Source organism: Acinonyx jubatus, chromosome B1 (assembly GCF_027475565.1).
Source record: "Acinonyx jubatus isolate Ajub_Pintada_27869175 chromosome B1, VMU_Ajub_asm_v1.0, whole genome shotgun sequence".
Lineage (NCBI taxonomy): Eukaryota > Metazoa > Chordata > Mammalia > Carnivora > Felidae > Acinonyx > Acinonyx jubatus.
Window position 1 is genome coordinate 67941537 of NC_069382.1, and position 24319 is coordinate 67965855.

Sequence of the window (24319 nt, forward strand, 5' to 3'; positions counted from 1 at the left end):
CATCTCTCTTGCAGATGACGTTATATGGAAGGATATTCAGGAAGTTATCCCAAAGAGAGTTTTATTCAATTGTTTATTATAAATCTCATTACATTATGGTGGCCCAATATCTGAGAAACTGCAGTTCCACTGATTGTTTGATTAGGTTGTACTCTAGTCATACAGACGGGTGTACTATAATTTATTGGCTGGGAAGCACACATTGGATGTTCCTCTCAACTAAAATCTTGACAAAGATGAGCGGCCATGTTTTTTTTTTTTTTTTTTTTTCAACGTTTATTTATTTTTGGGACAGAGAGAGACAGGGCATGAACGGGGGAGGGGCAGAGAGAGAGGGAGACACAGAATCGGAAACAGGCTCCAGGCTCTGAGCCATCAGCGCAGAGCCTGACACGGGGCTCGAACCCACGGACCGCGAGATCGTGACCTGGCTGAAGTCGGACGCTTAACCGACTGCGCCACCCAGGCGCCCCTGAGAGGCCATGTTTAAGGAGAAAAGCTTGAACATCAAAGAGTTTGTCTATTCTTCTAAAATCTTAGACCCTAGTTCTGCATCAACACATCTATGGACCACCACAAGAGGCAACATAACACAGTTTTTAAAAGCACAGACCACCTGGGTGGGATCTTCAATCCACTACTTGCTAACTTTGAGACTCAGACAAATTACCTAATCTCTCTCTTAGTTTTCTTAACTGTAAAACAAGGATAATAATGGCATCTAACCCAAAGGTCACTATGAGGGTCAACTGAGTTATTATTGTAATGTGCTTGGAACAGTGTCTAGCACAGTTCACGTACTACTTATGTGTTCGTTAAATAAATGAAATAAAAAATTATACCTCCCTAGGATTATTTTTGAATAAATTGGAATAAGGTGTATTCCTACCAGACTACATTCAAATTGTCATAGGATAGATCCCTAAGAATTGATTGTACTATTTACATAAAGAGATTGTTGAGTACATTGTTTATTATGTCCCAGGACCAAGAACAACTGTACTCCTGGGTAATTAGTTCTTTTTATCTTGCATTCACTGATTTGTGGGACTGATCTGATTTCCCTTGTGTCTGTAAGAAACCTTAGAGCCAAATTTATGGTTCATTTCTAGCCAGTGTACAGATGTGTCACAGAGTTTAGACTCATTCCTGGTTCCGTTTTATTTTTTCACTCTTTTTTCTCCTTCTCTTTTAATTTATCCTATGTTACTCTATTTTTATTTTTTTTCCTTTACAAATGAAAAGAATAAAAACACCAAAAGTATGTATACACTCTTATAAAAAAGACAGAAGTTAGTAAAAGATCTGAGTGGTGTTCATGGGGCTGAATATAAAAAAGGAAGGAAGAAACAATGGTCTTCCTTCCTCACTCTATCCACTCAATTAACATTGTTCAAATACCAGCTTTTTTTATCAGTCTTTCCCTCATGACTTTTGCCCTTCAAATTTTCCCTTATCTGAACATAGATCACATTCATTTTCAGTACCATCTAATTTAGAACTTGATTACCCACAATCTCATTCTTTTATGATTTCATTGATGGAAACGATGCTGTAGCATAATGATAGGACTGCTGCAGTAGACACCCTTTCATCTCCTGATGAGTCTGTACAAGGTTATTTCATATAGTGTTAAGTTTATACCAGAGAGACTAATTCTATCACTAGAAACTGAGATAACTTGGGAGCCTATGTTGGGCTTTTCAATGCACTACTTTATGCTTTAAAAACAATATCCTCTAACGAGGCTATACTTTGACCTTTATTTCATTTTAAAGTGATATGTACCGCACTTCAGTTTTTTTCTTTTTAAGAGGAGAAGAGTACATATTTTCCCAGAGATTAACTAACTGGAAAATAATCTCCAAATCTTACTATAAAGCCAGGAACCATGTGTTAACATCCAAGTAGCTGATATAAATCTTGACTAAAGTTGATTATATTTATATTTGATGATCATGTGAAAATAATCAAACAGTCCTTTATTACTTTTAATCTATAGTGACCATTTACAATGCAAAATATCAAATCTATGTGCCAGGATTTACTATGTAATCACATTCTTTTTATATTCTTAAGTAGAAAAACAGGTATGGAGTTTATTTATAAAGTAAAATGTTTTACTCTTACCATACTGGCTTGCCCCTGTGTATATGCTATCATTTCTTTTGCTGTGGTCCTTTATATAAATGATTGGCACAAACGTAGACCCGTAGAGTATTCCAGATATCACTGCAAGACTGCAGCCCCTTAAAAAACAAATACATCACTGCTAATCTTGGCCCACAGCAGTATTTCTGACAAACACACAAATGGAATCATAATGAAAGCATGCTTCAGAGTATAAATCACAAGCAGTTAAGCAGAAATCACTCATCTATCTCAAGCTCTATGACTGTCAAAAGTCAAAGAAATACCCTGCAGGGTCAGAGCAGCATCAGGGCACAGACTGAAACTTTGGTCCCCCACTGTTTAATAGTGGACGTACACAATTTACAGAAGTTATAATGGATTATCATTGTAAATTGTCATTACATAGATAGGACGATTGCCATCATAATAAACTTGGCTCTCTAAATATGAACGATTTGTGAACTGATGCTGTGCCCTCTGCTTCTTTTTTAACCAATAACACCCAACACAGGGCTAGGATAGACAAAATACTAAATGCATGCTTGTTCAAAACAATGATGGAAATCCACAGACTTGCCTATGTCAACTATGCCTTAGTCAACTATGGCACGGTCAAGAAATGCTGATTTAATAAAATAATTTGGATATTTGCAATAAGACATTACTTTTTGTAAAAAGAGAATATTTCATCTTAGCACGGGGTTCATGTTGACTCCTCAGACTTGGGCCTTATTCACATGAAGCAAGTATTCCCAATAATCTTAAGGAGAGATGATTAATATTTTGGAACAATCCCTTTAAGTTAATACAAAGGATAATGGCATGAAACAGGAAAGTTTTACGCAAAAAAAAACACCCCAAAACCAAACAAACAACAAAGCCAAACAAACAAAAACCAAACCCATTTCTTTCCAAGCTTAGAAACATATTCTTAAAGTTTATTTTAATAGGAGCTCACAGGGCCAATCAGCTCTATCCACACTGGAAATCCCTGTGTCCTGGTGAAGCCTGGAGCACATAGTCCTGAAAGGGGTATCCCAGGCACAGACTGGACTAATAGATCAGGTCTAGCCAATAATGAGACAATCAAAAATGGTCAGAGAAAGACAGGTATCACATGATTTCACTCATATGTAGAATTTGGGAAACTTAGCAGATGATCATAGGGGAAGGGAAGGAAAAACAGAGAGAGAGGCAAACCATGAGAGATTCTTAAATATAGAGAACAAACTGAGGGTTGATGGGGGTGGGGGGCTAAATGGTGACGGGCATTAAGGAGGGCACTTATTGGAAGGAGCACTGGGTGTCATATGTATGTGGTGAATCACTGGGTTCAACTCCTTAAGCCAAGACTACACTGTATGTTAACTAACTTGAGAATTAAAAAATAAATATACATTAAAAATGGTTTTCTTAATCCCTTAAGAAGGGAGAAACTTTGTGAAAAAATGTGGTTTTTTTGAGAGACCAGTTTTACTTTGAAGCAAAAACAGCAACATGTTCATCTTCCAAAGCTTATTTGTGAGCTCATTCTTTCATTCACTCAATTGATTTAAACATTCATCAAGCATTTGTTATGCACCAGGCACTGCCTCTTTCCCACTGTGAGAATAGTGTACATACTAACAGAGGAAATGCTTTATATTCTTCAAGTGCTTATGTGTGTCACCAGAGAAGGTCCAAAACAGTCATTGACTGTAAATCGCAAGCTATATGCTTACACATTTTCACATTTCTCTGCAAATCCAAACACGTCCCACAAGAAACTCTAAAACACAGGGGCTGATGGTAAGCCAAACTCTCTCAGTCTTTATGATAGTGGGGGGTAGAAATACATGGACCCAGAGCATACTACTATATTTGAAAATGAATATCTTGAGATTATAAAATCATCTAGCACATGAGTGTAGGGACTTCCAGCGGACGGCAGGCCTCCTGGGCAGTGCAGTATTAGAGAAGTGATTGCCTAATTCGACTGTGATTGCTGAGAGCATATCGGTCACTCTGTGCTGTGGCCTATATTACCTCTTTTACTTTAGGCACAAAATTGTTGCAAAATGAGATTGCTTTAGTCAGCTTCTTATTGGCCAGAGATACTGCACTAGCTTAAGAATTCCATGAAACACTGAGATCAAGGACCTCTGTACCTAAAAACTCAGCAGAGGACAAGAAGGTCTCTCCACCATCAAACTACAGGAGTCAGAGCTTATGTTACCATTTTCTTCTTGAACTCAGATGAGTATCACTTCACTCCAGTAACCCTTGCTTTACCCAAATATGAAAGAGAATAACGGAACCTCTTCTTACACTATGCGCTGTTGCAGTGTAGAGAGTTTATCCACCCAGGAATAGTCACGACAGGGATCTTGAATTTTGTTGATCACCTATTGAAAATATTGGCATGAACCAAAACAAAAACAGCACTCCTTGATAATCACATTGGTGACAAAAAGATTTTCAGTGTTTTTCTCTTCTTTCCCAAACATACTTTAAAATATGAACAATTGACATTATGCATTCTGAGTCTGTGGATATCTCCAGACTCAAATGTTTCTGATTCTGTTCCTCTTTCATTCAGAATGGTTTGACAGTTGGCAACTTCTCTGTTTAAATTTTTTCAGTTTAATACATGGCTACTTTGATACACCTATCAAAAGCAACAGAAGTTAACAATGCTTGTGTTTCTTTTGCATATTTTAGTAATCTGTTAAAAAAATTAGAACCAAGGAAAACTCAGACTCTTCTACGGAATACCTAAGATTGATAGGCAGTTTTTGTTTTCGTTTTTGTTTTTGTTTTTTTAACTGAATTACTTAATAAAACATGTCCAGCCATGTTTCATGATTAGGTTAATATTCTGAGTCAATAAAAATTATAGGCAAATTTATAATATTTATAATATTGAATATGATCATCTTTGCCTTTCGGCTAAAGTTTACTTGATGTAATACTCTTACTGCTCTTGTAAGAGATAAGAAGTAAGATTTGAATTCTTTGTCATGTGTTAAGTCAAGTTTTCCTTTGGCAATACTGCTTTCTTTTGTGATGAGGAGTTCATAATGTATGGCTGTGTAATACCCAATCATGCTGCTTATGTATCTTTACACTTGGTTTGCTCATATCCCTCCATCTTGCTTAGGAAAATCTAAGGCAGTTAGCCTACAATTTATCTTGTACCAGGTGGCATTTCTTTTCTCGTTCTCTCCCTTGGCTTGAAGAGTGGTTTGAAGATTCAGGAGGTATCCGAATCCATAGGGTAGGCAAGGAACATGGGAATGCTCCTTCACTCAGTCCCAATTTGTCCCTTGTCTCTGTGACATTTTCCAGAATAGAGATGACTATGGGTTAGCAAATCTCTTTCCCTTATACTTCAGCTAATTATTAGTTAACTTTTCCAACCTAACTAAGGGTTCAGTCACCTTATTTGATGAGGGTTTTGATAGGGGAAGAGGGAAGAGAGAAGAAAATGTTAATTTTCAAGTAAGGAGTACAGGGAGCACCCTCAGGGAGGCAGTACGTCAGTGGGGGCGTGGGATTCCAGTTTCAGAGGGCATCTGGATAGCAATGGAGCCATGGCAGCTAGGAGAGATACTTGAAATAGAAAGGACTAGAGTCTGGGCTCATGGCAATGGGGGTTCGCCCTGAAGTCATTTCTGTGTATGTGGTCACTGGCACCTGTCTTCTGTCAGATCTCTTATAAATGTTGCCCCTATTTAATCTAGATTTGCTACTCCAGACTCATTTATGTTCTTCAAACTCAACCAGTGATTTGTTACATATTTATTGTCTTTATCTTTGAGTGGAAAAGGATGTGGCGAAAAGAGAAAAAGGAAGAAAATCAAGTCCTACTCCAACTTCCCTATGACTTGATTTATCCTTTCACTGGCTGCCTTTGATCTATTTCCCACTACTCTCTCAGGGCCTTACTTTCAGACCTCCTTCCTCTCTCTTACTAAAGTAACTTTCACATTCTTCTTCAGCCTTTAGGGTCTTCTTATTACAGAAATCCTTAAGCCATTCCAAAATATGGGCTTGTTTATACATCTCTCAGTTGGGATCTACCAATAATAGATAGAAGTAGGTCTCTGTGATTGGTGAAAAGCTTTCCTGTGGCAATCTTGATGGGTTGCTACCTAGACCTAACTATAATAAATATGTAATATGAAAACATATTTTAGACAGCCCGGATGAAGGAAAAAAAGAACTACTTTCCCATCTGTGTTTCAAATCTATGCACTTTCCTTTTACCTTAATTTTATGTTTCAAATCATATGGTTTTTCATATTCTACTCACATGCTCTGTCATTAACGGTGTGGTGTCCACAGAACTCGTGCTACTTGGTATTTCGCTTTTAATGAACAAAAATATGAAAGCACTGTAACAAAAGTAAATTTTAGTGATGGTTATCATAAGCCTGGTTCATATCAAACTGCCTGCATTTTATGAGAAAACAGCTTAAATCTAGTCCCGACGATATGATTACTTCCAAACTGCCTCTTCAGTGGCCCTGTCATTTCTCTAGAACCACCATTCTCTTTGACATCTCTCATTGTCCTTAATTGCAACAAGTTAGAGGCTTAACTTATAAGATTTCCCCTCAAATCAGATTTTTCTCTTGATTCTATTGTTTCAGCCAATAGCTGCATCTTTCTTTTAATTCTTACTTAACTCTGGAATCACATGGTAAAAAATTACCTTGAATGAAAACCACCTTGAATGACTATTTTGCACCTATGATGCCAACAAAACCCTAAAAGTTTAAGAGCATCCTCAGGTGGACAGACAATAGAAGACAACCACTGATGTGAGTGCAGAACTATACAACCCCCACTGAGGAGACTCTGGGGCCCTAGAACATGGTACATCCACACTCAGGTGAGGCCACCTTCATGGTTACACAATGGGATGCTACATGGCTACAAAAAAAGAAATGAGGCTGACCTCTGTGCTCTGATATGAAAAGATCTCCAGAGTATATTTTAAGAAATAAAACACACACACATAAGCCTGATGATTTTTTCCCGTTTAGCATTCTCTCATAATGCATTGTCTATTCACGTCCAGTATCTTTGTAACAAATGTTTCACTTAACATTGACTTTTGAACCATGCAAATAGGTTAAAATGTGTTAAAATACTGAATGAACTTCAGAAAATTGACACCTTTGGTATACTTTTGGCATTCCTTTAAGATTTTTTTATGTTTTTATTATTTTATTTATTTATTTATTTACTTTTGAGTGAGAGACAGAGTGCAAGTAGGGGAGGGGCAGACAGAGAGGGAGGCACAGAATTCGAAGCAGGCTCCAGGCTCTGAGCTGTCAGCACAGTGCCTGATGTGGGGCTTGAACTCATGGACTGTGAGATCATGACTTGAGCTGAAGTCCGACGTTTAACCGACTGAGCCACCCAGATGCCCCTTGGCATTCCTTTTAAAAACATGCTTGCATTGTTCAAAAGTTAAGACAAGATAAGCTTTCAAAGTACATATGATGCTGAAATAGTGTAGGTAGCTAAGTGCACAATAGTGCATATAATGTGTTATTTTTTAAATACAAATTAAAATTTCTTAGTTTCCTTAGTTCAGTCTCTCACATGCTTTAAAATCTTGAATGGTTCCATATTCTTTTCTATTGCAAATTTAACTTTCCTTTTTGAATTTTATTACTCTCTGCATTATGTTCCTTACAACCTACTTGACATAGTTCTCCACATGGACTTTCATCCCTGACTGGTCCCTGTTTCAGCTTCTCTTTCACCCTCTCCAACCACCTGCTCCTGCTTGTGTTTCTTCCTTAGCTAGACACACCATGAACTCCCCTTTTCTTATCCAAACTAAAGAAGAATTGAAGTGCTGAACTTGAGAAGAACCCTCCTCCCTCCCAGCTCAGTCCTCACAGAATCTTCCTTTTCTCTGAATCCCCACAACACTAAGGATAGTCATCACATAATCCAGACCATTTACCACAAGTTCTTGTAAACTTTTTTCTCTACAGGTTTTCTAATTCAATGGAAGATATGATATCCTTCAAAGTTCTCAAAGTACTTAACACTCAGTAAAAATGAATGCATAAAACCTAATTAAATGTGTATTTCTTAGTTAAACATGTGCTTACATACATGTTAATTTGCAAAGCTATCATTAGACATTTCAACTGCATTTTCCTCACAAAGTTACAGTAAAAACCCTCTACTTTGTATCGACCAGTGTGTCTTCGTAATAACAATACAGGATGGTAGAAATACTTGAAGGGTACCAATGAAAGTCTTCGAGTGTTTCTTCAAACAACTGTACGACTCGGCAACAAATCCGTTAGCCTCTCTGACCCTCAGCTTTTTTTAATCTAAGGAAATGGGGATGTACCCATTTTTTCATCTAAGGAAATGGGGGTATACCCACTTAATTCTTTATAGAAAAGAATTCATAAAATTTTCAGTGTACTTTTTGGAACATGGTAAAATCTCAAAACAGGTTAGTAAATAAAGAGTCTATTGGATGGAAGAGGGAGTTTTGATCATGAGAAAAAGAAATCAAGACTAAGCAATCAGTGGTTCTTAGATTGTGTGAGCAGTGTTTGTCATAAAATAGGTAAGTCATCTCGATTAGATCAAGAGGGGGTACAGGGCACTAAATTAAGACAAGGTAATGACATTTAATTTATGTATGTGAACATAAAACCAAATAGATCACAAGGTCTTTTGGGCTACAGACTTACAGAACTTGGTACAGTGTGTCAGACACAAAGTTTCACGATAAAGTCTATGAATATTGTCAAAAGCATGGGAAAAAAATCAATATGTTTTACCTAAGGGTGCTTCTCTAAATTTTCAACCTTTCCAGTCTCCCTAGATTTGTGACCCTATACATCTTACTATTAGTAAAACTGGTGTATTTGTTTTTACACTCACAACTGAATTCAACAAACCTTTATTGAGCAGCTATTAAGTGTCAAGCGCTGTGGCAAAGTCTAATGGTGATGGTGGGAGAGATGGTATAACAGAAAATAACAGACTTTGCCCTTCAGGATCTCGAAGTTAAAGGATAAAGGAACTGTATGAATATAAAACAGACCCTGAGAATTTCTGTAATAGAAGAAATACAAAATGCAGTGGAAATTTAGGAATGACTCATTTGAATTAGGAAGAAATCAAGAAAACACATAAGATGGAAAATCTCCATTGATGTGTAAAGGTGGCCACAGAGGCTGAGGAAAGGGTCTTAGGGCTGAGGGAAATGTCTGCAGCATGTTGTGCTAAATAATCCTGACTCAATGACTTGACAATACAGGGACAAGGCTGATCTAAGAAGAAGGGTTGAATCTGTAACTGTGGAGGACATGCCAGATTAAGGAGACAGATTTATTCTGAATCCAATGGGGAGTCTTCCAAGGTTCTTAACCAGAAGAATGATGACTGATTTGATAGCAGATACGAGCAAGTTAATCCGGCAATAGGAAAAACTGGAGTTAGGGAAAGTAGATGTGAGAGATTTTTATAATCATATATAGGTGGATATATCATAGGGAATTGGTGGAATGGAGAAGAAGAGCCTGTGAAACATTAAGAAAAAATTTTGCAGCAGGATTAGATACAGGATGGGGTATGAAAGGAAAAAAACTCAAGATGACTAAGGTTTTGAATTTGAATAACTGTGGCTAATACATTCTGCAAGAGGGGAAACACAGGAAGAGGAAAGAGTCTGCAGGGAAGGGTAGAAAAAGAAAAGCAATTCTGACTGCGAAATACTGAAGGCAGAGAGAAAAGAACTAAAAGTGTAGTGTTTGTGGAAGGCTGACCATGTGCCTGACCCACCAGGGTCCTCTTCCGTGCCTTATCTCACTTCAGATTGGGTGCGAGGTGCCTGGGGGGCATCTATGTAGAGATAGAGATGTATAGCTTGGTCCGTAGTTAGATATAAGGACTGTGGCTCTGAAGAAAAGTAATGGCCAGAAACAAAAATTGGATTTCCTCACAACACGACTCTCCAGGATAAGCAAGTTAAGTGAGAAAAAAACGGGGAACAGACTCAAGGATAATCCAAAGCATTTTTTAATTGGAAAGGAAATCTGCTTTTTTATGAACTCTGACTTCTGGATCTTCATTAAAGTTTAAGAGAACATTGTTTCTTAGTTTCAGCTCTACTCCCATCACCCACCCTTATATATTCTCTCCTGAACCATGGATACTAGAAGGCTGAAAACTGTATCTTCCCAAACTGTATTAGCAGTTAGGTTTGCCAGGGGGAGGCATACAGATAGGCTTAAAGGTTGGGGGAAGCCATTTTGTTTTGATGGTGGCTCTGGTGGTTTCAGGAGCAGTGGTAACTCAGGGCAGAGGTAACCGTATTGATTGGAGAGTGAGCCCCAGGGCTTTGGGAAGAGCCCCTTCTCCTTCTGCTTCACTGGGCCTTATCACAATTTTGTAAAAAAATTCCCTGTGTGAAATCCTCTGCTGTTTAAAATACACAGAGTGGTTTTGGTTGTAGAACCTGACTGATACTTACCTTACATATAGGAAAAATGTAAGGTTGGAAATCATCTAACCAATCCTTTAAAAACTGGACTGTATAGACAATAGGAGCAATGGCTTCAGTTTTAAAAAGAAAAGCAATATCCCAGACAAATGTGACTGCATTCCAAATTTCCTTATACTGGCCATGAAACTCCAAGATTTTTCAGTGGGTGCCCTTTGAACAAACTGATTTAACTGAGTTAAAATGATGAAATGAAAGTTTCCAGAAGGGCTGCTTGGTAAAGAAACATAGAAGGGAGCTGGAATGCACTGCAGGAAGAGAGCATTACATTTCTGTACCACAGACCAAGCTTCAAACCAAGCTGCGTGATTCCCCAGGTGCACTGACTAGTTTACCACAGAGCTGAACAACACATGCCCACGGGGAAAACAGTAATTGAACATGAACTAGTTATTAATAAAAGTGTGATTATTATAATAAAAATTACCCAATTTATAGAGGATTAGCCATGTGCCTAGCAATATACAAAGCACGTAACATATTTCTATTCATTTCCTCTTCAACATATCTGACAAAGCTGGCACAATTATTATCCCCACTTTAACACCAGATGAAGAAACCAAGGCTTGGAGAAATTAAGAGATTTGCCCAAGGTCATACGTGTAGAAGTGGTAGAACATGAATAATTTGCAATTTTAGAGAATGTGCACTTTCTAAAGAAAGAAGAAACATGGAGAGAAACAATGCCTGACGGACTGAGTAAATTGGCCTGAAATTACCATTAAGTCAAACCTAAGGCCCGCTGCATTACAATTTGGGGGTGTAAAGAAATTGTTTTTGAGAGAGATATTCAAAGCTAGTATGCTGTATGAATTGTGCAAAATGCATAAAATCACCTCTAGCCAAAAATGTCAGGAATCTGCTATTTTAGAATAATCTATGTTATTTCTTCTCCAATTGGCCTGGAACCACTCTCTTAGGCAACATTTCAATGACAAAGAGATTGTTCCTGAATGTGGCTGGGGAAAAGCCATCATTGCAGGAGGAAGACAAATATAGTGTTCTGTCCCTGAAGAATAAAAAAGTACTAAAATCTTTCCAGGCAGTGCCATCCATTACGTGAAGCACTGACAGGGTATATAAATGGAGTCGAGAAAGGAAAGGGGACTGAATTTAAGGTGACCTAATTCCTGTTGGAGTTTTATTGATTGACCACTGCCATATAGAGATTTAAAGTCATTTTCATCCTCATTCATATAGTGCATACCACTAGATACAGATACATCCAAAAATACATATTTATATGAGTATGTGTTTTCATACATGAGACAGTAGTTATCTAACTGGGGTAAGAAGAAATTAGGTGGCAGGAATGTGGAAACTCTGTGGCAAAGAGTAAGTAAGTAATGCTAAGAGGAGAGAATCAATGACTATTCCAGGGGCATCATAACATTTATTAATATAGTATTTAAAAAAAATTTTAATGTTTGTTTATTTTTGAGAGAGAGAGCAACAGAGTGTGAGTGGGGGAGGGGCAGAGAGAGAGGGAGACACAGAATCTGAAAGAGGCTCCAGGCTCTGAGCTGTCAGCACAGAGCGTGACGCGGGGCTCGAACCGAACCCATGAACCGTGAGATCATGACCTGAGCTGAAGTCGGACGCTTAACTGACTGAGCCACCCAGGCACACCTATATAGTATTTTTTAGTTTGCAAAATAATGTGCCATTTGATTCTAATTCATGAGCTATGTACTGTGATTTTTCTAAAAAGTCACAGATAATGAAAATGAGCTTCAAAGCAGCTGATTTTCCTGAAGTCTCAGAGCTTTTGAGAACTAAAACGGGGCCTGTGACCCCAGACCTGACCCTTTTTGTCCTCAAAATATGTGAACGTAGATAAAGAATCTGAGGACAAATCATGTCACTTTTATGAAACACAGGCTTAAAAAAATGTAAACACACTGAGATCTCTGAAAGATATTCTAGATGTCTGGAAGAACAGTTAAATTAGAAATGACTGTATACCTTACTACCGATAATCCAGCTCCAATGTAATTTAGCACTGGTTTTGACACTTCTTCTGCATCCATTCCAAACCAGCCAAACCTAGAATTGAGAAAGTTACATCACATTTTTTTGAAAATGTGTTCATCATAGTGTTTAAGAGCATGGACTCAGGGTCAGATTCCTGGATTCAAATCCTAAATCCCTCTCTTACTAACTGTGACTTGAGTAAGTTAACTATGTTTACTGTGCTCAATTCCCCATGTTTAAAATGGGGTACCCATATGGTCGGTATAATTATTATACATATACCTTCCTTCATATGAAGATTCAGTGAGTTAGTATATGTAAATTTGGATGTTCTTTTCTTATTAAGACTAAGGAAGAAGGAAGACAAAATAAATGATTGAGTAATTGAATGCCGATTCATTGGCTGCAATTTTGTATAGGGTTTATTGAAACAGACTTTTTTTTTCAATATATGAAAATTGTTTTCCATACAACACCCAGTGCTCATCCCAAAAGGTGCCCTCCTCAATACCCATCACCCACCCTCCCCTCCCTCCTACCCCCCATCAACCCTCAATTTGTTCTCAGTTTTTATGAAACAGACTTTTAAATAACTGCTTGGTTAAAGATCACTCCTTTTTGGCATCACCTTAATTTTTTTTTTTTTTTTCATGGCTTGACTTTATAGCGATGATTACCAACAATCACTGTGAACCATTCAGGGCAAGAGTGAAAGAGGCAATAACAAAAAGCAAAAGAAAATAGCACTTGTAAGGTTGGAGGTCAGTTTGTTTTGTTATTACTGAGGTTGTTATAATGCTTTGAGAGGGAGGAAGAGAACAAAAAATAAGGTAAAGGTGACATCCTCCCTGCTTCTTCTTTTTTTTAAGTTTATTTATTTATTTTGAGAGAGAGAGAGAGAGAGAGAGAGAGAGAGAGAGAGAATTCCAAGCAGGCTCTGCACTGTCAGCACACAGCCCGATGTGGGGCTTGAACTCACAAACCGTGAGATTATAACCTGAGCTGAAACCAAGAGTCGGACGCTTAACCGACTGAGTCACCCAGGCACCCTGACATCTTCCCTTCTACTTGTCTTCCCAAACTCCACTTAAGTGTTCATTTTAATGCTTAACAAGGGCAGCACAAATAGAACTTTCTATGATGATGGGGCACTTCTACTGGTGCACTGTATACCAGGGTAATTTCTAGCCATATATGGCTATTGAGCTCTTGGTATATGGGTAGTGTGGCTGTGAAACTGAATGTTTAATTTTATCAAATTTTAATTAATTTAACTTTGAATATAAATGGACACATATGGCTTCTGGTGACCCTGTTGGACCCCTCTGGAGCTGAGGTTGGCATACTTTTTGCTAAAGGGCCAGAGAGTAAACACTTTAGGCTTTGGGAGCCAGATTGTCTCTCGTGAGCCAGACCGTCTACTCAACTCTACCACTATAGTGTAAAAGCAGTCATAGACAAAACATAAATGGATGGGTTTGTTTGTGTTACAAGAAAACTTTATTTATAAAAATGGCTGGTTTGGTGACCCTGACCCAGGCTCTAGAAAGAAGATGTGCTTTAAGACTAGAAGGCCTGGATTTGAAGCATATCTTATTCATTCTGTGATATTCAGCAGGTTATTCAACCTGTTTGGTAGCTCTCTAATAAGGTAGTGCTTACCTCATCTTTGTAAAAATGAGAGGAGAATGATGCATATAATGTGTCCAGCAAATTGTCACACAACAAAAAGGGAAAATAAACACCAGTTCCTCTCTTCCTTTTTCTGTTCTAAGGAGATAATTCTTTACTATATCTTAACCAATATCTAGACCAGATATTAGAACTTAGAGCAAAGAATAATTATAAGTAGCATATTTTATGTGTATGTCTTACCAGCTATAATCTCTGTGAGGTTAATAACCATTATTCCTCTCAGCTAGCCCAATCCCTAGGACTTGTCTTACATGAGTGTAGAGAATCTTACAGAAATTGTTTTCTGTTACCTTGAGCTTGCCCAGCCAGTTAAGGCATTAAAAGATCCCCAGATTAATATTCCAAGGCCTAAACCAATGGTTTTGATAATTGGGACAACAGCAATATTCCCTGTAGATGTAACATACAGAAAAAAATATGTTATTTCTAATAGAAAAAAATACATTTACAAATTGAATTAGTTTTTAACTTCAACTGAAGCTTATGAGATTTTGACAAATTTAGTAAAGTACAATTCCTTACTTTTTAAATAAAATAACTACATTTTTGGCATTGAACTCATGGTTATGATTGCTAAAAGAAATAAACATAAGACAAAAGCTTACAAAGAAAAATATTAAATTAGCTCTTTGCCTAGTAGCACCAATGCTTTTTATCCTTCACAAAGGTCTCTATTCTGTAACTTTTTGCAGAAGCTGTAATGATAAAATTAGTGTCAACAGTAAAATTAGTCTTAGACTTGAACCAGGGCCACCACTGGTAGAAGTTTCTGGCCCAATATGGCCCCAGACTTTGCTCTTCCATGCTCATTGACTTGTCTTTTGGAATCCTGCATTCATTGCTTTGTGCTCTGGAAGGTCACTCAAGGCCAAATGCATGATTGTTTTTTTTTGTTTTTTTGTTTTTTGTTTTTTGTTTTTACAATTCTTAACCTTTCAGCAGTCTGGCTTCAGTCCTGCAATCGCCTTTTAAAAGGTTTCCTCTCGTAGCTTCCAAGATGCCTTCATTTCCTGATTCCCTCCTCTCTCTCTTTAGCTCTTTCACTGTTTGCTCTCTCTCGGCATATTTTCTGGATTTAGATGCCCCTTAAGTATTTTCCCCTGAACACATTCTTCTTCTTGCTATATTCTTCTTTGGGTACTTGACCTAATTTCAGGATTTCAGCTGTCAGTTAGAGACACATAGTCCCAGTGGTATTGTTCTAGCCTGGACTTTCTCCAGAGTTTTAGTGCTATGCTCCCACCACTATGAGAGGCCTCCAACCAGAGGTCCTCCACTGTGGGAATGTCAGGAACTTCAGACTCAAATGGTCCTAAGCTGAACTATCCTTTTTCTTTTTGGACACATACCTCTCTGTATTTTCAGCACTCATGTCAATGGTACCACCACCCTCCTCATCACCTATAATAAAATCCCTACATCATCACTCGTTGCTCCCTTTCCTCAACTCCCCATATCCATTCAGTTACTATGACCTATTTCATCCACATCTGCAACATTTCTCAAATTATAGCCCTCTCCACTGAATCCCAAAGGAAACTGCTGGGTGATTATAAATACTTTAGTTGTGATAAAGATCTGGAGGATAGATGGATGCTTTCTTTCTTGCCCTCTCCCCATTAAACATAATAAACATGATCATGTGAATGGAAATTTAAAAGTGAACTCTTTTGTCCTCCAACTCATGAACTTCACTAAATCATTTAATTCTGCAGAGACTCAAAATAAGTGGGTACCCAATACATTGTTAACATTTTAGAATTTATTTGCTTTTAATCAAATTAACCCCTGAAGAGCCTTGATACTTTGAATTCGTTTTGCCAAATGGAATAGAAATCTCCTGGAATGTATTTATATTAATGGAAGAAAACCATCCTGACTGTCCAAGCAAAGGTACACATTCTTATATAGTTTCAGGAATTGATAAAGCAACAAAAGGAATATTTTTGCTTTTATTTTTTTGCCAGTACTTTTGAAATGATAATGTGTGCCTGTTTGCCTACATTTAAGGACAAATCTTAAAAATATATATTAGTAGAGGCTACTATTAAAAAATATTTTATGATAAACATAGAGAAAAAAAGGCTGGAGCACTTGAACTAATATATGAGTTATGCTTGAATAGATAGGGAACAACTGAAATATATTTGCTATAATTGTCTACCAAGAACTAAGAAAGAAATCATTAAGAGGAAAAAAGAAATGCACTCAAAATATTTATGCAGCATCTGAATGAAAGAAACAAAATTAATTTCTAGTATCTATGACTAAGGATTGCTCAGAATTGCTGTTGATGCTATTTTCTTTTACTGTGAATCAGAGTCATTTTGATCGGTATTAAATGATTAAAGAATAAATTCTATCATACATTACCTGTTGCCCAAATGCAGCCCCCAACCATTGCAAAAGGCCAAAATTTAGGGCAATGTAGTATCAGATTGACCGCCAGGGCAATCATCCATATGGCAGCACAAAGTACCCACTGGAGAAACATTCCTGGAAATAAGAGAAATTGGTTTCTGTTGTCAAACTGATTTGAATAAATTTAATGGTTGGAAATATCAAAGAGATATTATTATAGGAATAGCTGCAACTTATCGAATGCCTGTACGTGGGTACTTCGTACACTGAACTTTTACAACTGTTAAGCATCATAATTAACCCTAGTTTGACGATGGAGAAGATGAATGTGAGATGAAGCAACTTGGCTAAACAGCTAATGGTTTGTAGACCTTGAACTTAAACCTAAGCTGTTGACTCCGAAGCTTACCAAATACAGTGCATTCCTGCCTAAGATTCTTTTGTTTGTTTGTTTGTTTGACCTGTTAGATACATCAAGAATTTTCTACCAAAGAGTATTGGCAAGACCAAGTCTATATACCTTTATTCAGATGCTGCACTTATTGCCACCTCTCACCAAAACACAGCATTAAGAATTACAGAACAGCATAACAGTAATTTAAACCTTCAGGGATCATTTGTGCCACCCTTGGGATAAAAATAAAGCCATTTATGGCCACACATAGACCTCCTACAGTTAGCGTTGAATGCCTGTGATGAGCCAGACATTACAAACCTGAGAATAAGCGTTCTGGGTCAGGGAATTCTCTTTCTGGGCTCTGGGTTGCCATTTGCTGCCAGTTATCCGAAGATGACATGGAGATATGAGGCATATCTCTACCTGACGCCTCTGTACCACCAAGGGTTTAGGGATTAAAAGGTTAAAGAAAAAGTCTACACTGGAAGAAAGACTAGGGCAGTTATAACTCAGTGTAGCTCCTCTGACTCTAACTGGGGAATATTTTTGCCTATTTCCATTCAATTTCATGTTGGGGGAGAGAAAAAAAAATGGCTGTTAACCTCTAAGACAAAAAAGGAAGATCGCAGAGATGAGAGGGAACTTCATTTGACAAGTTCTTCATTTCACAAATGAGAAATTGAGAACAAAAGAGCTGATGAGACTTGCCCAGGATCACACAGCTGTTGAGAGACACCTAAAAGCCAGTTCCTCTACCCCTTCAAATATATTTTGTTCTTCTTTTAGTAGTTGCCATTTCCATCCTAACTCCAAAGAAAAAGAGAAGAAAAGCTCTGGAAAAAAAAGATTTGTAATTCTATTGTTTAATTAAGTAACAAGGTCTAAGGAACTGAGGGGATAACACAACTGTTTCCCACCCAGGCGTTCAGTGTAACATCTCCAGTTCTTTCTCCTGGCTACAATACGGGGCATGTGGCAAATATGGGGCGTCTGGGTGGCTCTGTCAGTTAAGCCACCGACTTTGGCTCAGGTCATGACCTCGTGGTTCGGTTGGTAGGTTTGAGCCCCACGGAGGGCTCTGTGCTGACAGCTTGGAGCCTAGAGCCTGCTTCGGATTCTGTCTCCCTCTCGCTCTCTGCCCCTCCCCCACTTGTGCTCTCTCATTCTCAAAAATAAGTAACTAAATATTAAACAAATAATAAAGGCAAGTAGATTTTTAAAAAAGGAAAAAAAAAACAACCCTCTTTCTTCTCTTTCCCTGAAGTTCACATTACTGTCAAGTCGACTGTAGTGTGCCATGTCTAGAAACACTGAACTATGCAAAGTCATATAATAAACACTACAGAGTTTCTATGGGGAAAAGGGTACAAAACTCAAAAGTTTCATCAACGCATATGAAAAGCAAAGACAAGAACCTAATAAAAATGGTAGTACAGTTTTACACTGGCTAAGTGGTGAAGAAATTCACAAGTATTAAAATAAACATGGCACTTTAACTTGAAAAAGACTTGAGGTTTGCTTATAGAAGTGGGCATTGCAAGTGTGGCAGCTTGTGAGCTTTTGTGAAGTTGGTGGATGGGGGGTCCTAACACCAGACGTGAATGGGTGTGGTGCTGATGGAGCTGGGGGATGTTGAGGAGTGCGTGCGCAAGTGCGTCTTGTGCCTTACCGTGCATCTTTATTCATCTGGGTGCAGTTTTCTGTGTTCACCTAGTGTTGTAGCAGAGTCGAAATCATACCTAAGCACAAAATTCATTTCGTGCTCAAACTGTTCTCTATCATACGAAGCTTGTTTGAAATTCGTGTTTTCGAAACAAGTGTATATTAGTAGCACTGACTAACTTCCTTTTTTTGTAAACATAAGAGATACGGCTAAAAAGCCTTCCTGATGGTCTCTCTCCTAGCTTTACCGTGACACACAATTTTAAGATTATCCTATACTGACTAAATCTCAGATAAACTGGCATGAGCATTATTAAATGATGTATCTTAAGCTGTATTCATTTGGCACCAGGTACAAGAAAATTGGTAGCCATCATTAAAACAAAAGACCGAAAAAGGGAACTTCACGTTTGAAAAGAATATAAAGTTAGCGTACTAAGGAAAAATAATTACCATCACCAGTATCATATTTTTTGAGTGGTACAAAGTTTGAGCCAAACAAAAGGACAGCCACAGAAGAGGAGATGAAACCAGTGGTTAAGTCTGTTCCATTATTGCTCATGGTTCCAGTACTGCCCAAGAGTGAGCCAGTTCACTTTAGACTTGATGCACTTTTCAAGAGCTTCTGAAATAAAATAAAAATAAGACAACTAAGAAGTTGTGAATCTGTTAGCAAGTTGTGACTTATATGTGATATTTATTGAGATTCTCCAAAGCATGCTAAGATTCCTTCCTCCAAATAAAAAGTTAGGACGTTACGAAATTATGTATTCTGTTTACACTCCATGTTCATTCATCTGTTGTTTTGTTTACTTTACCAACAGATACTTTTTGATCACTAATCTACAATTAAAAAAAAAAACTTTGGGGGCACCTGAGCGGCCCTTAGGTTAAGCGTCTGAATCCTGATTTCAGATCAGTCATGATCTTACGGTTGTGAGATCGAGCCCTAAGTCAGCCTCTGAGATGGGCATGGAGCCTGCTTAAGATTCTCTCTCTCTCCCTCTGCCCCTTCCCTGTTCACGTTCTGTCTCTCTCTTTCTCTCAAAAACAAAACCCAGGGGCGCCTGGGTGCCTCAGTCGGTTGAGCAGCCGACTTCGGCTCAGGTCATGATTTCGCGGTCCGCGAGTTCGAGCCCCACGTCGGGCTCTGTGCTAATAGCTCAGAGCCTGGAGCCTGTTTCAGATTCTGTGTCTCCCTCTCTCTGACCCTCCCCCGTTCATGCTGTGTCTCTCTCTCTGTCTCAAAAATAAATAAACGTTAAAAAAATTAAACAAAACAAAACAAAACCCAAAAGAAAAACTTTTTTTCAGAGCTCGAAAACCTTATTTCTTCCAAACTCTGGAGACTATTCTTATTATATTATAAAAAAATTTCTCTTGTGTAGGCTGACTAGTAAAATGAAAAGATTTGTGGGCCAGGGCTCAGTTTACTTCAGTTGTGTGACAATCAAATGAAAGAGCACATGTGAAGACTTTCATAACTCTCAGTGCCTCAAAAGCAAATCGGAGCCTGAGGACACATTTAGGTTCTATTGCTGCTACACACTCAGGATCACCTAGAGGCAAAGGCACTTATCAGTAGTACCCTCAGGGTCTGTATTTGTTTAAGCGACTCATGAAACTTTGTATCTTTCTGACTTAAAAAAAAATGAACAGATAGAAGAATCCTTTAAAGATCTCTTCAAGAATTTCTTAAGTCTCTTCAAGATTTCCATCCTTGAAGAATCCCTTCAGGAATCTCCTACAGTATAAGATCAACAGTGGTATGATGCGAAATAGCTTCACCTGGTCAGCAGAACTATGTGAGGCAGCTATTCGGCTACCTGTGAAAACTGGTGGCCACTAGCCACATATAGATAGCTAAATTTTCATTAAAAGGAAGAAAAGAACATTCAGTTCCTTAGCCAAGCTAACTAAATATCAAGTGCTTGATAGCCACAGATAGCCAGTAGTTACCATTCTGGGCAAGGCAGATTATAGAACATTTCCACCATTGCAGAAAGTTCTATTGGACTGCACTGATAAGCTTATTAAAAAGTTCTGGTTCCCTATGATGAAAAGGACCAAAGCCACAAATACCCAAGAATCAGATATTTTTCATAACATTTGGAAAAGGCTATTGAACGTAATTCACCCTTTTAGTTGTCGAGGTTATGTGAGAAAAAAATAACACAAAAAAGTCATTTTATCACAGGAGGTAATCAGTCTTTCCACAATACCATTTTGAAATCACATTTTGCACCTTGACGTTTTGGTTCACCTCACCTCTTTAAGCCCTTTGGAATAGAATTTAAGATAATCCAGCCTTTCTTTTCCTCCAAACTTAATGCTGTGATGACTTCTTATGGATATGTATGGAATAAAGTATATCTGAAATCGACCTTCCTTGTTATTTTTTTATAGCGATAATATTTACTTTAAAGGTGTTTCATTTTTCCATCTATTGTTCCTTATGTGTTCTTGCAGAGAATATTAAAAAAAAACCCTACCAACAATATATATATATATATATTCTTTGGCATCATTACGGATAATTTCACTGAAAACAGGGATAGCTTCAAAACTGCTCAATGAATCTTAGCAAGAAAAACATCTATTTGAAATTGTATGTGCTTTCTTAAAACAAACCCAAACAAATGCTGGTAAGACAATCTCTCCCATGGGGAGGTAGTTGAGGAAGAGATGTTGAGACATACAGAAACACGGACATAGTAACACTACTTCAATAAAAATAATAGTCTTACTGTGAAGCACAAAGAAAGTTTTGGCCCTGCAATGGCTTACACGGGCTATTGTTCAAGAGTCAAGCAGGTGGATTGCTGCTAAGATGTCAGCACAGCAATAGGTCAGAGGAACTGGATATCAGGGGGCTGAGAAGACACATGGTTTGGTGTTATCTAAGAAATTAGGTTTTTTTCCCCATTTAAATTGAAACAAAAACAAGACAACACCTTTACAAGCACACTGATAAGAAAATGCCTAACTTTCAAAAGTGGAAAATTATTTCAGTGAAAAGATGTCTTTATGAAAGCCTATAGACAGCCCTAAACCTCTTAGGTTTCACTCCAATTGAAATAATTTGAGGAGCTAATCAGAGTGCATGAACTGCATTTTGAGTGCTGAACGAACATTATCAATGTTAATTTATTTAAAGTTATTACCTGCTGATAAATGAAATTTATTGCATACAGCTCTGGTATGTTTCAGAAAGCAAGTGATCTAATTTCAAAGAGGATTGGCAATATGCACTATCTTTATCTAAATCAATGAAATTTATGTGAAAAGGTAAAGCCACATCACGTTTAGCACATTATTCCCAATTCTTTTTTAATGCCGACATGTTGAGTTAACAAGTCTCAAACCACTTTTAAACAAAAGTAGTTTTTAAATGTTTATTTTTCAGGTGTCCTCTGATATTTTATTAAACTACATTCATTCATTTGTATTTTTAGTACCTTTGTTTCATTTATTAGTGAATACTTTTTTTCTGTTCATTTCGCTTGTCAATTTAAACTTCTTTTGTTAGTATTTGGCACGTTCTGATCAATAATTCTTCAACCAAGAGTTCAGTTTTAGTTTCATGTTAATTTCCTCAACTCCCCTGGCAAGCTTTGCCGGCATCGTGGCTAACATTCGCAGCACCGGAAAGGACATATCAGAGATCTGATCTTTTCTTTTGAATCATCAGCGCATTCTGAAAAACCACGAGACACTCCACTGCAAAGCTACTGGGTTTCCTTTGATTGCGTGTACTCACTGCGCTCAGGGCTGGCGCTGAAACTCCCTCCAGCACAGCCCCCGCTGAAGCCTCCACCGCGCGGCTGCGCCCGCCTGCTCTCTCTGCTGCCGGGCCAGCGCGGCCAGCCTTTACTTCCTGCTGGGACAGTTACCTGTGACTGGGCGGGAGAAGGGAGGGTTCTAGCACCTGTGACTCAGAAGTCTGTTGCCTCGGCTCGACCTGACTGCCCCGCCAGCCACTACTTCCTGTGGGGACAATTACAGACAGACCGACGAGTGGAGGAGGAAGCGCTCTAATAAAAGAGACCCGGAGGCAGCCGAGGGCAGCAGGTTAGGAAACACCTTCCTCCAGCACCGGAGTGCAAGGTCTTGTGACTCACGTGGCTCTGAGAAGGCGTCCTCAGACCATCTGTCAATCAACCAGCAAACTAGAAAGACTTTTGTGTATTTTAGGAGGTGATTGCTCAGGGAGCTCTTTGTGTGTCACCCTTTAAATGTCACGGGGCTTGGTAGTATCTTGTACTGTTCGTGGATGAAACAAAAGGCCAAGGAATTTCACACAATCGTAAAAGGCTATGTGAAAACTGAATTTGCTTTCACTATCAAGAAATTCATCTGAACCACTAAGGTCACTAACATCTCGTGACATCACAAGATATCACTTGTAATCAGTATAATCAGTAATCCTTTGTAAATGCACCCAGACCATTTATCTGTAACTCTATAAGTCTATAAATGTTAGATATTTAATATCTATAAATATATAATATCTATTTATCTATAAATCTATATATCTATATAATATCTATTTATCTATAATATCTATATATCTATATACATAATATCTATTTATAAATCTATAAATATTAGATATTTGTCTAATAGGTACTGAGTACCTTGTGAGAATGTATGTTCTGTATCTCTTAAACTTGATTGTGTGTTACAATCACTGAGGAGGTTTTCTGTTTTATTTAGTTTTTAAAATACTAATACCTGGACCCCACGGCCGGCCAGCTGAAATAGAATCTCTGGGGATGTGGATTAAGGATCATTTTCTCCTCCAGGTGATCCTGTTGTGAAGCCAGCCTCGAGAATCATATTCTAGATCAATAGTTGTCAAATTTTTATTGCTGGTAACAATTACCTGGAGAATGAGTTAAGATACAGATTCCTGACATCTCGATTTAGATTTTGAGAAAGACTTCTCTAGTCCTCCACCGTCTGATATGTAGCCTTTAATTGCATATGGCTATTCTAATTTAAATTAAAAATTCAGTAGTTCACTTGGACACTTCTTAAGTGTTCAGTAGCCACATGTGCAGATTATAGAACATTTCTATCATTGCAGAAAGTTCTGTCGGACAGCACTGTTCTAGACTCAAGAGCCCTGGGAGTGCAGCAGTGGCCTAGGGAGACTCTTTCCTTCATGTAGATTCCAGAATATCAAGTGGCACAGATATGAACAAATAAGTTCAGAAAAGGGAAAGGGGAAGTGCTGGGTTCTGTCCCAGTCGAAGAGATCAAGGAAGTCCTGTCTGAGGAAGTGACATTTAACTGAGACAATTCAGTGGTTGGTAATGATTGTAGAGTTACAAGTGGGAGAAAGCATAAGGCCTGCCCAAAGAGGCCTTATCCTGGAAGGAAATTCTGCTTTAACATTATTCACTTTTATAAGTGATAGTGTAAGAAGCACATGGGAAGGAAAAGCATCATGTCACTGAAAGAATTAAGAAAGCTAAGGCTTCTTACCTGAGGGAAAGGATTAATTTAGTGGTTCAGAAAATTTTTGAGGAAATGAGTTCCCCTTTCCTCACAAACGCTCT

General features: G+C 38.1%; 1 protein-coding gene across 27 annotated transcripts in view; it reads right to left on the reverse strand.

Moving 5' to 3' along the window:
• TMEM144 (transmembrane protein 144) overlaps positions 1-24319 on the reverse strand; it is a 63729-nt gene that overhangs the window by 29257 nt on the left and 10153 nt on the right. For 10 of the 27 annotated variants that reach the window (XR_008296059.1, XR_008296060.1, XR_008296058.1 and 7 more), the window contains 10 exons: positions 23490-23640; positions 22877-23018; positions 22516-22654; positions 19209-19380; positions 16709-16831; positions 14626-14725; positions 12632-12712; positions 6428-6509; positions 4441-4517; positions 2131-2249 (listed from right to left, as the gene is read on the reverse strand). Coding sequence is in view for 23 of the 27 variants with exons in the window: in XM_053216780.1 (XP_053072755.1) it covers positions 2131-2249; positions 4441-4517; positions 6428-6509; positions 12632-12712; positions 14626-14725; positions 16709-16831; positions 19209-19317 (691 nt within the window). In the remaining 4 variants the exon portion in view is untranslated. Of the gene's footprint in view, positions 1-2130; positions 2250-4440; positions 4518-6427; positions 6510-12631; positions 12713-14625; positions 14726-16708; positions 16832-17411; positions 17656-17695; positions 17927-19208; positions 19381-22515; positions 22655-22876; positions 23019-23489; positions 23641-24319 lie in introns of those variants that run through there. The other 17 variants (XM_053216796.1, XM_027068052.2, XM_053216795.1 and 14 more) reach the window with 8 other exon arrangements.